Source organism: Anabas testudineus, chromosome 2 (assembly GCF_900324465.2).
Source record: "Anabas testudineus chromosome 2, fAnaTes1.2, whole genome shotgun sequence".
Lineage (NCBI taxonomy): Eukaryota > Metazoa > Chordata > Actinopteri > Anabantiformes > Anabantidae > Anabas > Anabas testudineus.
Genome location: NC_046611.1, coordinates 3,365,576 through 3,387,257, shown reverse-complemented (window position 1 = coordinate 3,387,257; position 21,682 = coordinate 3,365,576). Strand labels below are relative to the sequence as shown.

Genomic DNA, 21,682 nt, shown 5'->3' with positions numbered 1-21,682 from the left:
TCTTCAACAGCTGTATTTTAATATCTCTGTCCTGTGTGGACATGTCTGGATGACAGTGGGTCAGTTGGGATCATTCCTGATTTAATTCCCATTAACTTCCACTTTCCTGTTTCCTGAGGCTGTTTGAAATATATTAAAATGCTATTTCAGCACTAAATGAGCTGTTTATCAGCTGTGTGCATACAGTTGGTTTAACAGCGTTTTGGAGCCTGTGGGGAGGTTTTAAAAGGTTCAGACCTCATAAATGCATCAGCCTCAAGTCTTCATGACTCCATGACAAAGACTGAAGTCAAGTCAGTGCCTGTAGAGACATGATGAGCTTTTAGTTTGAAAAACTCTGGAGGAAGTAGAGGGATCCCTCCACCCATCACGTTTGGACGCTGCTGAGGTGCGCACACCCTCCACAGGTGGAGGAGCGGACGGTCCATCGGACCTCACACCGAGTGACTTTCGTCCAGAAGCTGCAGAAACTGTTTGCTGGAGATGAAACTGCTGCTCTGAGCATCTGGACGGATTTTATGTGTTATTATTATTAATATTATTATTTAAAGGGTCAATCCAGCGTCGAGGATGCCTCTGTGCAGCAGGTGGACGAAGACCTGCATCTTCATCCTGTTGGTGGTCACACAGACTGGATCTCAGCCCAGAGGTAAAACGATTAGTGCATGTTCCGTTTGGTCCGAAGCAAAAGTCCAGATCCTGAAGTAGAAGATGCAGTAAAACAGTGAAGAAGCTGTAAAATACTGTGAACCACAGAGTTCGGTCTCTTTTCAATCAACAGGACGTTTAATTGTCTCTGCAGCTCTTTAATCTCTTTAAAAGTAAGATTCTCCCATTTTCTCCCACTTCTGATGGAGATCTGTGAATAATGAGCTGAACCAGGATCTGGAAGCTCCGTTGGATGTCTGGACTTGTCTATTGGGAGTTCTAGCATCTCTGCTGCTGTCAGGCTGTCCTACTGTACTTTCACCATCTGCTGGCTTTGGATAAAAGTCTGTATTCATCAGACCACCTGTTCTTTGACTGTCAGAGTATGAAACAATCATTTGAGGACCATTTGTTGTACTTGCTGCTCTTTTCCTGTTGTGGTTTAGCGACTGAGGTTCCATTTTGAACAGTGATGGAGACAATGTGGTCCAGACATGTAAAACACCTCCGCCCCCCTTATCTTGTACTCTTCTTGTGTCTCTTGGTAGTTCTTTGTGTCCGTGGTTGTTTTGTGTCTCTTAGTAGTTGTTTTGTGTCTCCTTTTGGTTGTTTTGCATCTCTTAGTGGTTGTTTTGTCTCTTTGTGGTTGTTTTGTGTCTCTTTGTGGTTGTTTTGTGTCTCTTTGTGGTTGTTTTGTGTCTCTTAGTGGTTGTTTTGTCTCTTTGTGGTTGTTTTGTGTCTCTTAGTGGTTGTTTTGTGTCTCTTAGTGGTTGTTTTGTCTCTTTGTGGTTGTTTTGTCTCTTTGTGGTTGTTTTGTGTCTCTTAGTGGTTGTTTTGTCTCTTAGTGGTTGTTTTGCATCTCTTTGTGGTTGTTTTGTCTCTTTGTGGTTGTTTTGTGTCTCTTTGTGGTTGTTTTGTCTCTTTGTGGTTGGTGTGTGTCTCTTAGTGGTTGTTTTGTCTCCTTTTGGTTGTTTTGCATCTCTTTGTGGTTGTTTTGTGTCTCTTTGTGGTTGTTTTGTGTCTCTTTGTGGTTGTTTTGCATCTCTTAGTGGTTGTTTTGTCTCTTTGTGGTTGTTTTGTGTCTCTTTGTGGTTGTTTTGTGTCTCTTTGTGGTTGTTTTGCATCTCTTAGTGGTTGTTTTGTCTCTTAGTGGTTGTTTTGTGTCTCTTAGTGGTTGTTTTGTGTCTCTTAGTGGTTGTTTTTTGTCTCTTAGTGGTTGTTTTGCATCTCTTTGTTTTGCATCTCATATTGGTGGTTTTGCATCTCTTAGTGGTTGTTTTGTCTCTTAGTGGTTGTTTTGTGTCTCTTTGTGGTTGTTTTGTGTCTCTTTGTGGTTGTTTTGTTTCTTTGTGGTTGTTTTGTTTCTTTGTGGTTGTTTTGTTTCTCCTAGTGGTTGTTTTGCATCTCATATTGGTAGTTTTGCATCTGTTAGTGGTGGTTTTGTGTCTCTTTGTGGTTGTTTTGTGTCTCTTAGTGATTGTTTTGAGCCTCTTAGTGGTTGTTTTGCATCTCTCCAACAAACCTCACCATGACAGTTGTTCACTGTGTTTCTGTGGTTGGCTGGACAGTGAGAATAAGAAATAAGATTTTAATGTAATGAGAATAAGTAGAATGAGTAATGTTTTGATTTGTGACCTCAAAATGCAGCTTAAAAAAATTGCGACAGGGCAACAAAACACTGCAAAACATGTTGAATTCTACGAAACACAACAAAAAGAGCATCCCAGATAATGTTTTGAAATGCTGTAGTTGCTCCCCAGATGTTTTATGTTTTATATTAAATGCTTGTATCTGTGTAAGCAGCTCACAAAATGATATAATTTAGGGATGAATGTAAACACAGAATGTGGAGAACAGAACTGAAATTGCTGCAAGTTTGAAAGGTTAACTGGGAACTAAACCAAGTAAAAGAGTCCAAATAAGGAAACTGGAAAATTCCTGAACTTCATAAATTGATAAATCACCGTCTAACGGTGTTGGAGGATGTCAGAATCCTTCTACTACTACATTAACAGGATTTACAGTACATGTATTTACACAGCATGTAAGCATTTAACACAGACGGCAGAGTGGGTGGCCAGACAGTTTTTATAATACACAATCATATATTTTATCAAAGCAGACGACATATACAGCTCATAAAACTCTTGTCCTGTGTTGCACAAAAATTGTAGCTGTGCACACGACTAATGTAAAGAGGACATGGTACAGAACATCCAGTGGGAGTATTAGATCAGAGGGAGACGGCTCATTTCTCATGATTTTATAGTTTCTCTCCTGGATGCACAGCTGGTTCAGCCTGTCTGAACATGAGGGTGATTTCTGCTTTTTGTGGGGAATTTGTTGGCTGATGTTTTGATGCCTTGAGCCCATTAAATACGAGCTCGGTGAAGATCACAGTCAACCTCAATGTGGAAAACGCACCTATGGATATAAGCGTAATTTGCTACCAGCAGGGAATGATTCTCACACTGGATAATTTAGTAATATTAGATTACTACGTTGTAGTTGTGGTGTTACTTGTGCAGGTCGTTGTTGGTGTGCAGTTCAGTTCATTGTTCAATAGATTTAACATTTGCAGATTAATTAAAAATAAACATAATCAGTAGTAGCAGCCATATTTTTTTGCACAGCAGCAAAAGAAAAACAAATCAAAGGCTGAATCAAAGTGAAGTCAGTGTTTGATTCTTATCTGGTGAAAAGAAAACTAGAAGTTTATTTATATAATAACAGAATCGATAATTACTTCATGTCAGCGTGCTGTGTTGTCATTTATGGCAACATCACTCTGTGGTTTCTTCTCAGTTAAACCACTAATTACGATGCATGTTGAAGTTAAGCTGTGATGAAGACTCACTGTTTGGTAAGAAAACATGTCCGGATCTGCAGCTTTAGGTGCGACCAAGCGTGAAACATATCCGACGTCACAATAGCACAGTTTAACTCCTGTTGTGTGTTTAATTAAAGATGTTCTTTCAGATTTATACATGTTACTTAATTCCTCATAACCCACTTGATCTAATTTTATCTTTCCTTGTTCCTTGTTTCTTATCTTCTTGTCTTGACTTGTTTATTGTAACTTATTTTATCCTGACTCGTCTTAAATCACCAGATCTGATCTAGTCTCTCATCCAGCCACTCGTTTCCCTGTCTGCAGACTTTTGTCCTGCACATGTGCTCTTGTAAAAGGCTTTTTTAAAAGACCTGTCCTGAGTCCAGCTACTAGACGTTTGTCGTCAGGTTACTGAAGTTCTCGTAAACAGAGTCACTGCATCTTAACTTGACCTATTTTTATTTGTTTTATTTTGTCTTATTTAGACTTTCCTATCCTTTAGTTGACTTAACATTTTTTATTACAACTTACCTGTATTTTATGATCTTAACTTCTTCTTATTATAACTAATAATAATCATATATAAGCTGTAATAATTAATAATATTAGAACTTGTCCTGACTTATTTGGACTTTTTGTGATAAATTAATTGATTATCTTCACTCATTCTGTCTTATTGATAGACTGGCTTTTATCTTACCTTCACTTTATTAATTACTGATGTAAACACACTTTATCATAACTATTTCACCTCTACTGTTCATATCTTGACTTTTCTTTTTGTTTTTCATTTTTCATTACTTATTTTTTAATTGAAGATCTGTTTAAAGACACCTATGATTGTTTCTTTGTTTAAAACAGATGCATAAAGTTCATCTAGTGAAAAAACAAATCGTATGAGCTGTTGTTCTTCTTCACTTCTTCAGATTAAAGCTTCAGTCTGGAGTACGATGGGTGGGTGAAGGTGGGGTGGGAGGTGCACAGTGTTATGTCTTCAGGGTGAATAAAGAGCAGCCTCCCACAAGCTTCTTAAAACAAAGTCGCAGCCCTTTTTTACTTATTACCTCGAGCATGTTTCTCCACCTCCCAGTTTTATCTGTAATTACAGCTTTTATCCTGTGAGCATCTCAGACTCCTTCAGACTGATTAGACCTGCAGACAGTAACAAATGAAACCTCAAAGCCTTTTGCAACAGTATGTAAATAACGATGCTGTACACAAAACCCTAAAAGCCCCATGAAGGCAGCTGTGGGGGGTTGATACCTGCTGCCAGTCGTTGGAAGGTGACAGCGGAAGCATGGAGGTGGAGGTGGAGGTGTAGTGTCTCTCTGAAGGGTGAGAGGATGTTTTGCTTCTTATCTGACATCTTTCTGTGTTCCTGGGGAATATTGTGTTATTCCAGCTGCAGAGCTGCAGGCTTTGAGGTGCTGGAGGGGCGATAACGCTGATCGTGGTTTGTTTCTCCCACCTGCTCCACTCTTTAAGATCTGATCAGCTGTTATTCAAAACTTTAACCTCATTTTCCAGCTAAAATGTTTAATCTACAGTTTTCGAAGGCCTGCTGTGCATCACATCAGCTAAAACCACTAAAACACACAGTGGAACTACAACATTGTTCTTATTGACTATAATGACTATAAAGACGTTTATGTTCTTAGATTTAATGTAGACTTTGGGCTCAGATTTGTTGCGCTGGCTTATATTTAATCCTAACAAACTGCTGCTTTTGTGAACCACTTCCTGAGAAAGTGGGAATAAGTTGATTCATGTGTCACAGGTGAAAACGTTGTGGATACTGTGAATTATGTATCAGTAGGTTGTTTAACTGAACAGTACAACTTGATAGGATTACTCTGCAGTAATGTTTGCAGCTGACTTCACTTTGTTAATAACACAGGTTTGTGCAAATCAAATCTGATGGTGAACAAAGAAACACAGACATAAACCTGAAACTAGTTTCTTATAAAAAGTGTCCTCGCTGCACTAACGCACATAAACTCAGGTCCTGATACCAAACAGAGAGGAAACCAATAAGACATTAACCAGTGGCTTAATTTAGTGCTTATGTAGGTACAGTGAGACCTCGCTGCCCTGACCTGAAGGTGACGTGATCAGATCATTGTGGTTGTTTCCATTCAGGCAGCAACATGGTTCTTCTCCACCACAGAGATTATATCATGTAGAGAGGCTGGCCAGCGGCCAAGCCAGAGGCCGCCGTGGGCGGATTCATGCTGCTGTACGTCAGCCAAGCAGCGGCACAGATAAAGACGTAGCTCAGAGATCCACTGTCACAGAGAGATATCTGTGCAGAGACTGATGACTGAACCATAAATCAGCTCATGTGGTTTGAGTTAATATTTCAGGTCAGATCCAGGAAATGAGTGAAGGTGACGTCTTTGTGTAATTGATGAGTGTGATGTTTCACCTCATATCAGTCTCCAGCCTTCAGTTCACACATTTACACTTCCTGAATAAAAGCAGATCATCAGGTCTTAAAACACAACTCAGGTACTGATCACAGATCCGACAGGTGACAGGTCGAAGTCCTGTCCTTTTACCAGACATTGGTCTTTTTAGAAGCTTTCTGAACCAACTCTAACCGCGGAAGCTTTTCCCTAAACACGGTCTTTAGTCTTATTAAATCCTTCCTGCTGAGGTTGAAAGTCCACTATCTCTATCTGGTCATAATAGTTTTAGAATATAAAATTATATTCTGAAGTTTATCTGAAGCTAATGTGCAGCTTCATCTCCAGTTTGAATAAAAAGCTCCAGTGTTCACTTACTTTTACTACATATAAAAACTACATATTACTTCTAATACTTCTGCCACATAACTCACTGCTTCTGTTTCTCTGGAGGTCAGAGAAAACCCATAACCATAAAGCTGCCAAACCATTGTCTACATCCCACACAGCCTTGAGGATGTAGGTTCACATTAAGCTTTAACTTCTGCGCTGACGTCACGTTGAGCTGCTGAGTGTCTTTTCTTCTCTAATACAGCAGCTGCTCTGATTGAGTCTTTGCGGTTTTGGGTGAGACAGAGTGCGGTTTGTCATTTCATGACCTGCTGTGAGCATCAGTGGGGTTATGAGCGGTGTGTTTGCCCTCCAGTACAAAATCTGGGCTGCAGGAATTTAAACTTCGCTGCAGCACTGATGCCTTCAGGTCCTTGGACTTGACGTGAATGTCACGTCTCTTTAGACCTGAGAGCTGGTGTTGAGCTAAAATGGAGGATTAAAGAGTTTTAATTCCGTCATCACTGAACTAAAATTCCCCTCTAAAGCTCCATAATTGCTTTTAATTTTGTGCTGTCAGTCACTTCCTTACAGGAGGTGTCTGTTCATCTTCTCCTTCTCGTTCGGTTTTGCTGTTCTCACAGCTCCACATTTCTTTTTGCTGCCTCAACAAATGTCCTCATTCAGCGTTGAGGATTCGACACACAAGGAGCCGACTGTCTCGTCTTCAGGCTCGTTAAGGGACTAACGTGAACCGTGTGACACGCTCTTGTACCCGGCTTTTGTCTGTGCCAGAAACCCACTTCAGCATACCACATGGTGTAAGGGAGGAGTGTCATGGGTGCTGATTTCTGCCCGGCCTCTGCCAACATGCCTCCAGGGAACTTTTTGCTTCTTGGGTTTGAAGAATTTGAGCTATTTCATAACTGGAAGCTTGAAAAAAAAACAGGGAGGAGTATGGGATTAGCTGGCAGGAGTTAAAGATTTCTAGGTTTGTGACACACGTTACTACAGAATTGATGTTTCTGACTTTATACATCAGTTTATCTCAGCAGTCGTGGAACTTCAGACAACAGGTGGCAGCATTTCATCTGTTTTACGCGCACTGCTCTGAGACGAACACTTTAGTTTTTTAATCACTGCAAAGTTTAGTGGACTTGAGTAAATGATTGTTGGCACATTTCTCATGATAAATGACAAAAAGCTTTTGCAAATATTTCATTGTTGTGATTTGTTCAGAATCGAAGTCTCGTGATTCTTATCCACTATTATTTGTCTCTGCACGTCCACAAGTTGTTGTGTTGCTGTGAGGAAACACGTTTGATTTGTCCGACATTAGTGGACAAAGCATTTCACAGTTTGCGCGTCATTTACCCACACACACTCACACAATGATGGCATGTGTCGAGGGACTCTGGGTTCAGCTCTGGGTTCAGCGTCTGGCCCAGGAACAGTTCGACACCATGTGGGCAGGACTGTGTGATTAGTGGCTGACTGTTCTACCTCCAGAGCCACAGCCACTCCAGCAGTTTACAGTCTTACAGTATTCAGCGGCCACAGCACAGAGGTTTTTCTGGAAAAAGAAATCAAGGAGAGGAAATGATAGGAAATGCTGTTTACGACTCCACAGAGCCGCCTGAACACAGTGAATCAGCGACTGAATGAATGAGATTTGAAGGTTTTAGAAACCAGTTCCTTGTGCTTTTTGATCTATGTGTTAATGTTAATGTGTTCATTATAAAAACACAGTTAACCATAATTTACATAACTTTCTTACATGAACCTTTACCCAGAGCGACTACAAGGCAAAGTGTAAGGAGGTCTTGTCTAAGGACCCCTACAGGAGGTGGGCCACCACTGGGATTCGAAGCCCCTTCTCCCACATGGAGCGCAGTGATCTTACCACTACACTAACCAGCCTCAGCTCAGGTCTAATTAAAGTTAATAAATTAGTGTTAATTAAGTATTGACATTAGGAGAATACAATTTAATTTCTGATTGAAATCAGTGATGAACTCTGTGACAGATCTGAGCTCAGCTGCTGCCACCTGCTGGTTGATGGAAGTACAGTCTGTTCACCAGTGGTTACAGCATGGTTCATGTTCATGGGGGGGGGTGTCTCTGTGTCTCTGGGGGCTCATGCTCCTGCCCTTTCTCATCTGAGGTACCCCTCAACATTAACTAACCTTCTCGAGACTTTTTTCATTTTACTGATATGACATAGTAAAAACATTTGATTCAAGTCTGTAAGTTACGAGCAGGTAACTGAGTCAGTTTACATTACGTTATAAGTTTATAACATTTGATCAACTTCTGTTTATTTTTATTAATAAATTCATATATGAAAATATGAATAACTGCGCTCTCTGCATGTCGGTGTTACTAATCGTCTAATTTGAAAGTATTCCAGTCTCCAGACAGTTTCGTTCTTAGGAAAACTGCTGACTATGAGTTTGTCTTTGTGCACATTAGTCTAAACACTGTTCTGAAGATGCCTCTGGTGTTTCCCAGAATTCCTGTTAAGACCATTGTCAATCAGAGTCTCTGACTGACAATGGTCAAGCCACTTTGTGTACACTGTGTAATATTGTAATATTTCTCAGCTCATACTTGTTAAGTATCTGTTGTTTTTACTCTCTAGTATCTAAAAAACAGGTTTGTGCAAATCAAAGCTGATGGTGAACAAAGAAACACAGACATCAACCTGAAACTAGTTTCTTATAAAAGGTCTCAAGTGTCCTCGCTGCACTCAAACACATAAACTCTTTTTTTACAGTGAGACCTCGCTGCCCTCGATGTGACCTAAAGGTGGCAGCAACAGGGCTTTTTCCACCACAGAGACCATTTGACATAAGAGCTACAGTATGTTTCCAGGGTCTTAAAGCCCATGGAAGGATCTCCCAAGGCGTCGAGCCAGATCAAGAGCAGTTCACAAACCCTTTATGAATACAGTACAATTAAAGACCACTACCTCAAAACTGGCAACTATTAAGCAACATACAAGTGCACTCTGTGCAGATGTATGATGAGATGATTGTACCAAGGAATGCGGAAATGCATATAATACAATATAATGAATGAATGAATGAATATGTCATTAGCTAGTACTTCGTGTACGTGGCGGTTTGCAGCTGAGTGTGCAGCGACGCTCTTGACTGTAAAAAGGTCTCCTGTCCGCTCCAGGTTGGAGGAGAGAACCTGCCTCAAGTGGAGGAGTTTAAGTGTGTTTAAGTACCCTTAGAGATAAGGTGAGGAGCTCGGTCGCCTGGGAGGAGCTCGGGGTGGAGGTGCTGCTCCTCCACATAACCAGGAGGCCAGCCGAGGTGGCTTGGTCAACTGTTTCGGATGAGGTGTTCCAGACATGTACCACTGGGAGGAGACCTTAGTATTCCTCCGGAAGAGCTGGAGAAAGTGTTTAGGGAGACGTAAGTCTGGGCATCTCTGATTAAACTGCTGTCCCCACGATAAGCTGAATAAGATAGATGGATGTTGGGGAAACAGATTTATATATGTATAGATATTATATCTCTGTTGCTGTAGAATTAAAATAAAACTTTTCAGAAAGCAACTTGTTGGAATAACTTAGATGTTCCAGGTTAGCTGTTTTCAATCTTTATGCTAAGTTAATCTTTATGATGTCCCTTGAACCTGAGTTAAAAGGCTGAAACATTAAAAACTGTTTTACGCTTACAGGAGTGTCCACACACACACACACACACACACACACACACACACACACACACACACACACACAGCCACACGAGTCAGTGAGTGTTACTTCATCCTGCAGCGTTACGGGATGTTTGTGAAGACAGAGAGAGGGAAGACGTAAAATAACAGAGGGAGTGCACCGTATAAGTTGCAGCTGTGCTAAATTACCTCTGGTGTGTCTCAATCTCTCCGTCGCCACGGCAACGAGATTCCTCCAGGGCTGCAAAACTGTCAGGAGACGTATGAGTATGTAAAATATGTTTGCATTTCTGTTTTCTTCATAATATATGTTTTAATTGATGAAATCTCCATATTTGGTTTTCTGGTGCTTCTTCCTGACACGGCGAGGAGGAGGACGTGGTTCAGAGTTCAGTGCTGTCACCAGCAGATGCTCAGACTGTGATTAGTTGCGTTTGCATCTTTACTGCTGCTCAGAGACTGTAACTGCACAGACCACCAGCTTAAAGGTTGACATATGTTTAGAGCCATTTGTCATCACAACATTTTTCACCTCTCCCACTCTTATGTTCCATCCTTTACCAAATGAATATAAAGATCTCATGTGAGTGTGTGTTCATGCCCGAGGTTTCTCAGGCTCAGCAGCTTCATTGTCCCTCTGTTTAATCAGTGTATCATGTTTCTGTTTAACTTATTCCCAGAAGGATAAACCACGGTTCACACGCTCTGATGGTTGAAGCTATAAAATACTGGTGAGGGAACATACATGGTCTCATGTTGACCCCAGCAGGTGTCGGTCGAAACACGCTAAGATTTCAATAATGACACTGTGATATTTTATATGTTCTGCATGAGCTGATATTTTCTGGTATTACTGTACTTTAAATGCAGTGTTCACTGGTCAAACTGAAGTCTAAAGCCAAGCATTTTCATTTAGAGGAATTTATAATGTCAGTGTGATCATTTATGTCTTTTGGATTTTGTAAGCACAAAGTAAAAAGAAAAAAGTAAATGGTCCCAGCTTTGCACATTTTCTGTTTGTTTGTGAGATAGAAAAGTTTATTATATATAAATATATATACTTTAATCTGTTTTATATAATTTAATCTGACAATATTCAGACGTGTGTTGAAATCGGTGCCCAGAGGTTTTCAGGAAACAACACTTTTAAAAAGTAGCAGAAAACCTGTCAAAAGCAGCTGGATCTAAACTCCAGCGTGTTCAGACAATCAGAGCATTTTCTGTGGGTTGTTGAAAGGCGTCCTGGGGATTGAAGCACTCAGTGTCGGGGCCAAATGCACAGATGAAGATGCACGTTGTGAGAAAGCAGAAAAATGTAGGAAAGGTCATATGTCACAAGACTTCTTATTCCCACTGAAGCTTTACTGTTTAACTACATTAGCTGCCACTGAAATGTGCTGTACAAGTGTATAACAGCCATATGTACTGTACAGTATGTGGATGATGTGTGGACAATATAACGAATGAAACCTTCCAGGTGTCTTCACAGCATTCACTAACTCACTGAAGCATGATGCTGCGCGGTGTTTACTTACCCTGCTCGTAGCCCTGTGCAGGTCAGAGCAGCCGACAGCTGATGGTGATGAAAAGTGCTGCGTGCACAGAGGGAGGGTGACATGTATGTGGAAAAGTCTGCAGGGCTTTCCTGGTGAGATATTGACTTGTGTGTTGACCATGAACACTCTCAGTGGGATTATGTTGTCTTGAGGAAAAACTGTTACCAATGTAAAAATAATGAAGTGCTCAGTTTGCAAATGTTTGTCAAATGAAATTTCATAAACTGTTTCAATATAATGTAAATATTTACTGTACTACTTGTGCAGAACGTCTAGTATTTAAATTTGGCTGTGGTTACTTGGCACTTTACAAATCAGGATGTATTATAATCTAATTAGGTATAATAAGGGTATCAGTAGAGCTATAAATACCACCTATTCACAGTTCTTGTAAAACTGTGTTTGGGTGTTGGTTTACTTTTACTGTGTTGTGCAGCTCATTGTAAAGTGAAGTCTACCTACAGAATCACATCTAACACAGAACATTAGCCAGGGAGATACCTGCTAATTAATAATTAGCACTACTTTCATCCTTTAATGATCATACATCATCTACCGTCTGTGGAAGCCTACAGTACGTCGGCGCTGTGTGAAATATAATGACAAATGCTTTGAGTTACAAACAGAAGCGGTCTAATAGACTTTTCCAGTGCTGATCTGTCACAGATAATATCACTTAGATCGTGCATGAGCCCAGACTCATTAACCAAAGTGTTAACAAGCTTTGAACCGAGTCTGACTCTAATGTTTGGTTATTGTTGACCTCTGAGTCAAAAGTCTTAATCGCATTTTCACTATCTGTGACAACTGGTTTCCACAGACTCCTTAAAGCATCTCGTCTACTTTCCAAACAGACAAAAAGCTCTTCTCTTCACTCGGTCCTGTTCAGCAGGAGAACGCCTCTGCGAAGGCGGCGGTAGCGGTGTGTATGAATGCACAAATTATCAATGTGGCAGTTTCCAAATGTCATGCAGCGTGGGTGTAGAGGGCCTGAGGGCTGGAATGTGTAACAGCTGGATGATGGGGGCACTCTGGGACATTTTTCGTTGAATGGGGAGATCCCTCCTTCCCTTATCACCCATCTGTGAGAACCTGGAAGTGGTACATTTTCCGAGGATTTTCTACAATGAGGCAATGGAGTCAGTTCCGCGGGAGTGCAGCTTAAGACACCGATCCAATCAGATACGCCCCTTCCTGGCAGCTTCACTTTCTCAGCTGCTGTCTTTCTTTCATCTCTGTCTCTTCGTCCATGGCACGCTCATCTCTTCACACTTCTTGTTGGGTTTCCATTGCTTATTAATGTTTTGGACATTGGACACCTTTTTTCCAGACCCCACTTTTGCATCTGTAGTTTGATACAGCAAATAAAATAATTTTTCATTTGCTGCCGGACATTTTTTTATGTCAGCCTCTACTTTAACCTGATATTTTCACAGTGACACAACACGCCAGAGGCTTTGTTCATTATTCCAGACTCTGGTTTCCATTAACACTTGTCTCAGCCACATGTCTCTAATTTTTAGGGGCTAAAAATTTAAAGTTAAAACTGTGCTGCAATATCCCAACCCCCAGATATGAAACCACATCTCTATTATATGTCTCTCTTATATTATATCTAACATAGTCAGTTCTGTAATAGCCTTTGGGTTTTTATTTATAGCTCAGTTTCTTAATGGTTTTATTCCAAAATAACAGAACCACTAGAAAAAATCCTCACATTTCTCATTTTGTTGTCAAGAAAAGTGGTGATACTGCTGCGGAGAAGCAGTGTTCATCTGCAAGATGCAGCTGTGATTCAGAAAAACTGGTGGTCTGGTGTTTCCTGGGATTTTCTGTGTGTTTTTTTTTGTCCCTCGATGCAAAGGAGAAAAAAAAACTAATAAATAAAACAGAGGCTGTACTATGAACAGATTTTTCATATTACAGCAGGTTCCTCAACTGATAGTTGAGTTTGTTTTTGCACAACAAATGGGGTGAAATTCTGTAAAAACATCCTTATTACTTTCAGCTGAACTATTCTGATTTAAACCAGAGCCTCACGCTGGAACCACCTCCACTGTTGTATCTTCAGCTGTTCCACTAATCTAATCTCTGCACTGCCACATTTCAATACGATATTGCTGTACATTACATCCTACACCGTTAACTTTGCAACCTTTTTCATGTTGTCTGCAGCTGGGGTCATGTGGTGTGTTTAAATGTGACAGTGTTTATCCTACTATAAAGACTGGAACCAGGGGAAACCGTTAACTCTAAAGTTCACCAGTACCTCTGAGGCTCGCTAAATGAATATGCTGTGTCTTAGATTATTAGATTATTCTGTACGCAAACAGGAATGTAAAAATGACAGAAGTTTACTCGATAAACTCTTAAATAATTTCTTATCATGAACATTATTTCCTGAATCCAAAATCTCTCAGAGAGATTCTACTTTTCATGCTAAGCTAGGCTAATTGCTTCCTTGCTCTAGGCATGAGTGTGGTGTCACTCTTCTCATCTAATTCCCAGCAAGAAACCAAATATCAAGTTGCTTATAAGACCTTATTTAAGCATTTAGTTGGACCTGACCCACTAAAAGTACATCATCCTGCAGGAAAAGGTACAATTATGCAAAACTGACACTTACGGTACTTCTGTGTGGATTTCCTAAACGTAAAGCCACATTGAACGTCTTGCTGTTCTGTAAATACTGACTGATGACTCAGTGTTTTGCAGCTCAGTGTTTTTCTGAAGGATACTTGAGATTCTTGCCCATTTTGATATGCTTGAAAGCTTGGAATTTAGACACTGGACATAATGGGAACAAAACCTTTTTATTATGGTCAAAAGATATTTTAAAAACGCCATATTTTTCTGAGGTTATTTCTGTGCAGGACGGGTGTGTCATTATGGTAACAGCAGCCTGTGCATGTTTTTTTCTCCATGCTGAGGGAAAGGTCTTAGGGGACCCACTCATCAACTCACACAGACTCACACAGGGGAGGAGTTTTAGTGAGCGTTGGGGCAACTCTGAATAACCAGTCACTTCCATCATTATACTAAGCCTGCCTCCACACTTAGGTCTCTCCTCATCCATTTAAGTGCTTTTGCATGAGAGAGTTTGGAGTAACCATGCACCGGGAGCTCTAGAGGGAGGGTCTGTGAGTGTGAGGAGAGTTTTATGCCCCTGCTTTCGTTTACTGGATGCTCAGTGGCCCTTAAACAGCCTGGATTTAAGGGTTGACTGGCTGGATAACAGGTGGCAATTTGGGGAAAGTAAGAGCACTGTTTGGAGTGCTGTTGCACGCTGAGGAACTTGGAGGACTGTTGCAGGAGCCGGCAGCATGTTGAAAATCCAGATGTGGTTGTTTCTCCTGTTTCTCTGTTGTGGGAGTTTGGAGGCCTGGTTTTGGTCATCAAATTCACAACCCATAACAGAAACCCCCGAAGGGACGACAGCAGCAGAGACAACACCAGCATGGAAAACGACAAACACGACAACAACAGCATCAAATACAACAAACTCAACATTGACAACGCCAGCAGAGACCATGGAAAATGAGACAAGTCCAATAAGGTTAATACCATCAGACACATCATCAGAGACAACAACACCATCGAATACAACAAACCCAACTTTGACAACCCCAACAGAAACAATGCCAACAGGGAGAACATCAGAGACAATAACACCATCGAATACAACAAACCCAACTTTGACAACCCCAACGGAAACAATGCCAACAGGGAGAACAACAGAGACAACAACAGAATCGAATACAACAAACTCAACATTGACAACGCCAGCAGAGACCATGGAAAATGAGACAAGTCCAATAAGGGTAATACCATCAGACACATCATCAGAGACAACAACAGAATCGAATACAACAAACCCAACTTTGACAACCCCAACAGAAACAATGCCAACAGGGAGAACATCAGAGACAACAACAGAATCGAATACAACAAACCCAACTTTGACAACCCCAACAGAAACAATGCCAACAGGGAGAACATCAGAGACAACAACAGAATCGAATACAACAAACCCAACTTTGACAACCCCAACAAAAACACGAGTTGAGACAACTGCAACAGAAACAATGCCAACAAAGACAAGAGCAACAGGAACAACGCCAATAGAGACAACGGCAAAACAAACAACGCCTGTAGAGACAACTGCAATAGAAACAACCCCAATAGAAACAACACCAACAAAGACAACTGCAACAGAAACAACCCCAATAGAAACAACCGCAACAGAAACAACCCCAATAGAAACAACCCCAATAGAAACAACACCAACAAAGACAACCGCAACAGAGACAACCCCAACAGAAACAACCCCAACAGAAACAACACCAACAAAGACAACCGCAACAGAAACAACCCCAATAGAAACAACCGCAACAGAAACAACCCCAACAGAAACAACCCCAACAGAAACAACACCAACAAAGACAACCGCAACAGAGACAACCCCAACAGAGACAACACCAACAGAAACAACACCAACAAAGACAACCGCAACAGAAACAACGCCTGTAGAGACAGTGACAACAATAACGACCAGTGGTCCTGCAACAGCCACTGTCACAAGGAAGGACGAAGTCGGGGAGGAGGACAGTTTGTCTGGTCTTGGGGAAGAAATCATCAACCTAGACATAGGATTTCGTAGGTTGTACGAGACATGGGACGCGACCCCGACCAACGGGACTGCTAGCACAGGCCTAACAGAGAAGGTGGAGATCGCTAACACAGCGGGTAATGATGGGTTCAGAGGGAAGTGGGAGGAGAAGGGGTCTGAGGTTGGGACGAGGGATGGGTCTCAGTCTAGGGCAGATTTTGGGTCAAAGATAGAACCAGTGTTAAGAGGTGATAAAGTCCTCCCTGGCATTTTAATTGGTGATGTTTCTAAAATGAACGGGACCCCTGCCGATAATCGCATCAATGGCTCTGACTCACTTTGTCTCCCCGTGCCCTCTGATTGGTCCATTTGCTCTAGAAAACAGTCACAGTTTTTTATGCTGCCCAACTTTTTCAACCACACATCTGTAGAGGAAGTGGCGAATGTCCTACAGGAGTGGGCATGGCTTACGAGGGTGGGGTGTCACCACGGTGTAGAGTGGTTTCTCTGTCTCCTGCTAGCGCCTAGTTGCCCCTCACCTGCCGCACCCTTGCACCTGCCTTGTCGCAGCTTCTGTTACGTGCTGCAGGACAGCTGCTGGGCATCCCTGGAAAATGGGCGTCTCCCGGTGGAGTGTCACCTCCTGCCTGAAACGGCGCAGGAGCCCGGGTGTCCTGTGTGCGAGTCAGTTAGTAATTGGAAAGGTAACTCCGGCGGGTTAGAATGTATCCTCTGTGGTGATACATTTTGAATCCGATACCACGTCACTCGTGTTTCAGCGTTAGTCTGTGTGTGTTTTTGTGGCTTGTTCGTTTTCTATTGGAGTTTTTATTTGGATAACTTTATTTGGATAACTTTCCATCACGTGATTCACTTTAAACATTTTGCATGTTTTTACCATTTGAAAGGCAAAATAATATGCCATTTATTGGTGTTGTATTATAGGTTTATGTTGGTGAGCAATAGAAGAAGCATTTACACAATTTACTATTATTTATTATAATATTTAAAAAATTAATTGCCACAAATCTCTCTCAAGTACAGATGAAATAGTAAGCATATTGTAGTGGATGTACTATAATGTTAGATTACTATACTTGTACATTAATGCATAAATAGTGTTTTAGTCTTGGGGTGGAGTTCACTTCTTATGAGTCACAGTATGCCCATCAATGTTACACCACACCACCACTGTGCAGCCTACAAAAAAGCCAACACGATGATCACTGATGCCTTAAGCAGATATCAAGTCTCTGCAAGTTAATTTTCCAGAGCATCTTGGCATCAACGGAAACCAGAAGGTGGAAGAAGCAAATAATCTATGTTGTGCTTCATCTATTGCTTTAGAGCATGACTGCCAGTTCCCTCTGCTGTCAACTGGTTAAAACATGCAAAGATGTTGTCGTTGTTGCAGTCGTTTTTTGGTCCTGTTGTGGCGTCACTTTCTGTCCACTGCACGTGTCCAGAGCTGGTTGTTCAGCACGATGATGCATGAGGCAGCACCTGAGTTCACGTCACTGTCCTAGGCTGCATGCCATCACCGTGTGTTTGTCTTGTTACAGTGCAAAACTATGTTTTTGTATAAGTCAGCAATGGTCAGCATCAGCAATGTAACAGGTTCTTTGAACAGAGGGACACTTGATTATTTTTTGAGGGGGTTAAAACTCTTCTAAAAATCACATTTTACTTATTACACTGTACCTGAGTTCATTCTAGCAAACAAAATACTTTCTATATTGACTTAAATGTTTCCAAGCTCTTTTATGTTGGAAAAAGTAAATATTATGTACAGTAGGGATACAGATTTTCTCTGAGTGTAAACATATAAGATAGGAAATACTCCAGAGGCCCCTGTCCAGTCTTTTAGTGGCTTCATAAATTCGTCTTCTTTTGAGGAACAGCAGTTTGAACTTTGCTACGTTAAACCATCTTTATCTTATGTTTTCCTGCAGGAATATGTAAATGTTTAATTTAAACTCATGTGAACATGTGGGGGTTTAGCTTTTCCTGAATTAGTATTATCCAGATGCAGTGAAAGTGGCTTTTTAAGTGCACATAGGTTATCTCACTGTGCTTGTCTGGATGTGTATTACATTTATTATCATGGACAGAAAGGAGATGAAAGAGGGTCTTGGGTCCTGGATATAGACTGTGCTTTGTAAGAATGTTGTACATTTGTAAACAAATCTAGAATAGACTCTTATGCAGGTTTGTTTTGGTGATATTATCTATATATAATCTACACTGACAAGAGAATTGCTGGTTTTTCACTTGCAGCAATTGCTGATTGAGCAACAATCCCGCTTTTCCTCTCCTCACATCCTCCACTTACATGCTGGTCACGCATCTCCGCCCTGGGTTATCTCTTTGTCATCATGTTCCACAATTTCCGACGAGCTGTTCTGGATTTTTGTGTGGTTTTAGAGTCGAATGGTGTTTTAGCATCCAGAGTCACTGAAGGGGAAACAATTGGGCCATCTGTGGTGGGGAGGGGAAGCTGCGGAAGGCATTTATGATAGCGGCTGTGGGCGGCAAATCGGTCTCCTCCGAAGAAAGAGTGTGTTGATTGTGTGCTTGGTTTGGGAGAAAGGGCAACGGTGTCGCAGTGGGTAACAAGGGAGCCTTGTGACTGGGACAAGTTGTGGTGGCTACTGTGAGAGGGATCAGAGGGCACAGGCAGTTGCCCACCCTCCAAAACCAGTAACAGTTGATGGGTGGTAATAAGTGTCAGGTCGACCATTTAGAAGATGAGCAGAGACAGAAAGTGGGATAAAGCATGAGAGAGACTTTCATGCGAGCTGGAAATTACCCAGTCTTTCAAGCGACATGAAACATAGCATTCTTTAAAAAATGCAGAATGAGGTCAGTTTAATCGTTTTAAGCTGCATTTTGTGGTCAATTTACAATTATATATCATTAATCAGTGTCTGAAATTGACCGAGTCCTTTCCTGTTGACTGGAACTAGCTTTTTCCTGCTGCTTGAGGCTCCTGCAGCCACAGTAACAAAAGCAAAGGTGGAAAACAGTGTGAGAGAAAGGAAAAGCTTCAGCTCGACTACACATACAGTAACTAACAGAAAGGCTGTGTTACAAGCAGCAGTGTCGTGTTACCATACAATATTTCCTCCTACAAGAATGCTTTAATAATGCTATAATGCCCAGGTGGTGTCCTGATGTTGGACCTTCGTTGTCATATTTGATGAACTGCAGGATAGATAAAGGTTTCAGTGGCTGCATGCTTGAACAAGGAGTAAACTAAAATGTGAAACATCAAATCACACATTGTGTAGCTGCTAATAGCTGCTAACTCTAAAAAATCAGTGGTACTTGTTGCAGCTCAGTGTGAAATATTTGGATTGGACCAGAGCCAAGAAAACAGACCGGATCCCATCCAGCTGATGTCATCTGAGCTCAGTCGCTTTCTTCTCGCTTTCCCCCCATCACTCATCTTTAATTGGCTTAACTCTGAGCTTATTTAAACATGGATTAGGGTCTGAGGGGGATAGGGACTCTGTCGCAGCTGTGTCGCCTCTGATTGGAGTGTGAACTGATGCTAGTCTACTTCTCAGACGTGTGAAGTCCAGTGGGTTTGGTCTCAGGAGGACAGAGGCGTCTTAAATAGTTGAGCCCACTGGTTTAATTAACAGTTGTGGACACTTGTGTTTGTGTAAAATGAGGCACACTGGACTTTTTCTAAGTTGTTTCTTCACTTCTTTAAGCTGAAGAAGTCGACTGTCTGAACTGTATAAATACCTTCGAATCTTACACAGCTAAATGAGGCTGTTGGTGCTGTGCTTACTTTTCCAAATACGGTCTGCAGCTTTCAGATGGACGTAAAGTAAACTCTTGTTGAAGCATACTTTGATAATAATGTAATGTTCCTGAAAGCTTTGCATGGTAGAAACTAAAATTACTAACATTACTCAGACAGAATAGAACTCAAACTCACTCTCTGTGTAATTAAAGGCGAGGAATAAGTGGGCGGATAAGGACAAGCAGAAGGAGGTTACGGTAACTGGACTGAGAGTCTTTAACTGAAGGCTTTTCTTTTGCAGACTGAAGTGCACTTTGCTCTTTTGCAGACTTATGACCAACTAGGAACTCTTTTTTAAATAATACTTCCTGTCTGTTTCAGCTCCTTCACAAATAAAAGTAACTTTATAAAAGGTTTAGAGAGGAAGAAGACAGAGTTAGTTAATAACAAGCGTTAGTGGCAAATAAATGCATTGAGCTCAGTGAATCTGGGAAGTCTCCACAACTGAGAGAAGATTCACCTGAGCCTGCTGTCTGCTAGTCTGTATAAAACATTTTAATATTCAGAAGAACATATACACAGTAAACTATGAGGAACAACAGGATGGATTTAATGTATGTCTGTATATTTAAGGATATTTGAAGGAAGACAGTGGACGGATCTACATACTGAGTTTGAACGTGTTCCTAGTCAGGTAATAAATGACATATTACTGCATTTATTGCAGACTGTGCGCCTGCTGTAAATCTGAACATTCCTGCAGTTTAATTGAAGTTAATTGTGTGCATTTCTGTGAACTTCTGTTTTCATATAACTGCAAATGTAAAAAGACACAGAACTTTAATTCTTTTTAATTCTTTTAATTTTTATCTTTCTGCTGTTTTCGGACCCTCAGTGAGGCACTAACAGTGGTGGTTAGTTAGCTGCACAGTGACATTTCAGCATGTTGTGTCCTTTGAGGCTTTGAAGACTAAATTTGTCTTCTTCCTATTAGAGTGCCTCATGGTCCATGTTCCCATGAATGTCTGATGCACTGTGTCTTCCTGCCTCTGTCTCCCTGCACTCACAGAATCATTTTTCTTCACACAGTAAAACAGGCATTACATTTCTCCAGGGTTACATGTTAGAAAATTCTGTAACATAATACATGAGGTCATTTTTACTTGCTGATGCCTTCAGGGCTGTGAAACATAGCTGTATGTTGTTCTTGCATGTTATAGGCCTTGGTGGCGTGGAGAAAGGGAGGCAGAGAGGAGACAGGAACAGGGCAAGAAGCCATGAGCAGACATCTGGGTTAACATGACGAAGGTTTCAGAGGTGACGTTCCCACGTTTGGGTGTCGATGCCAGCTTCCATCTGGCCTGTGGATGACCAGCTAGCTGGTCGGCAAATGTGAAAGAAACTTGGCACAAATTTTGGTGCATTTCAGTTAAGTCAATAAGCTTAAAGTCTAAGTTTGTCTCTTTTTTATAAAGAAAAGCTCAATTCTGCGTCTACTATAAATAAATTCTGTCTGAGAGTCTGAGACTGAGATTGCAGCTCTGATAAAGTGATAACAAGAGTTTGTGTAATTGTTCAGTAATGGTCTTGTAACCACAACGTCACTGGTTTTGAAGACATGATGTTCATGTTCATGGGAGTTTTAACTGCTACCGGCTGACCGGCCTGTTCGGTGGGTGACTTGTGGTGAGACTGAACAGCTTCCAGATGTGGACGTGAATGAAATTTAAAACTGGGCTTGAGAAGAAAACTGATCAGTAAACTGCCCTCAAATAAAAGTTAGAAACAGATTCACAAGTTGGTGCAGAGCAAGAAGCTTCCTCGTTGTCATTTATCATTTAAACATCTAATCCACCT

General features: G+C 41.2%; 1 protein-coding gene across 3 annotated transcripts in view; it reads left to right on the top strand.

Moving 5' to 3' along the window:
- The first annotated feature begins 415 nt into the window (after positions 1 to 415).
- LOC113164195 (collagen alpha-1(XVIII) chain-like) overlaps positions 416 to 21,682 on the top strand; it is a 39,247-nt gene continuing 17,980 nt past the window's right edge. For 2 of the 3 annotated variants that reach the window (XM_026363366.1, XM_026363365.1), the window contains exon 1: positions 16,260 to 16,775. In XM_026363366.1, coding sequence (XP_026219151.1) covers positions 16,364 to 16,775 — 412 coding nt within the window. In that variant the 5' untranslated portion in view covers positions 16,260 to 16,363. Of the gene's footprint in view, positions 650 to 16,259; positions 16,776 to 21,682 lie in introns of those variants that run through there. The other variant, XM_026363367.1, reaches the window with a different exon arrangement.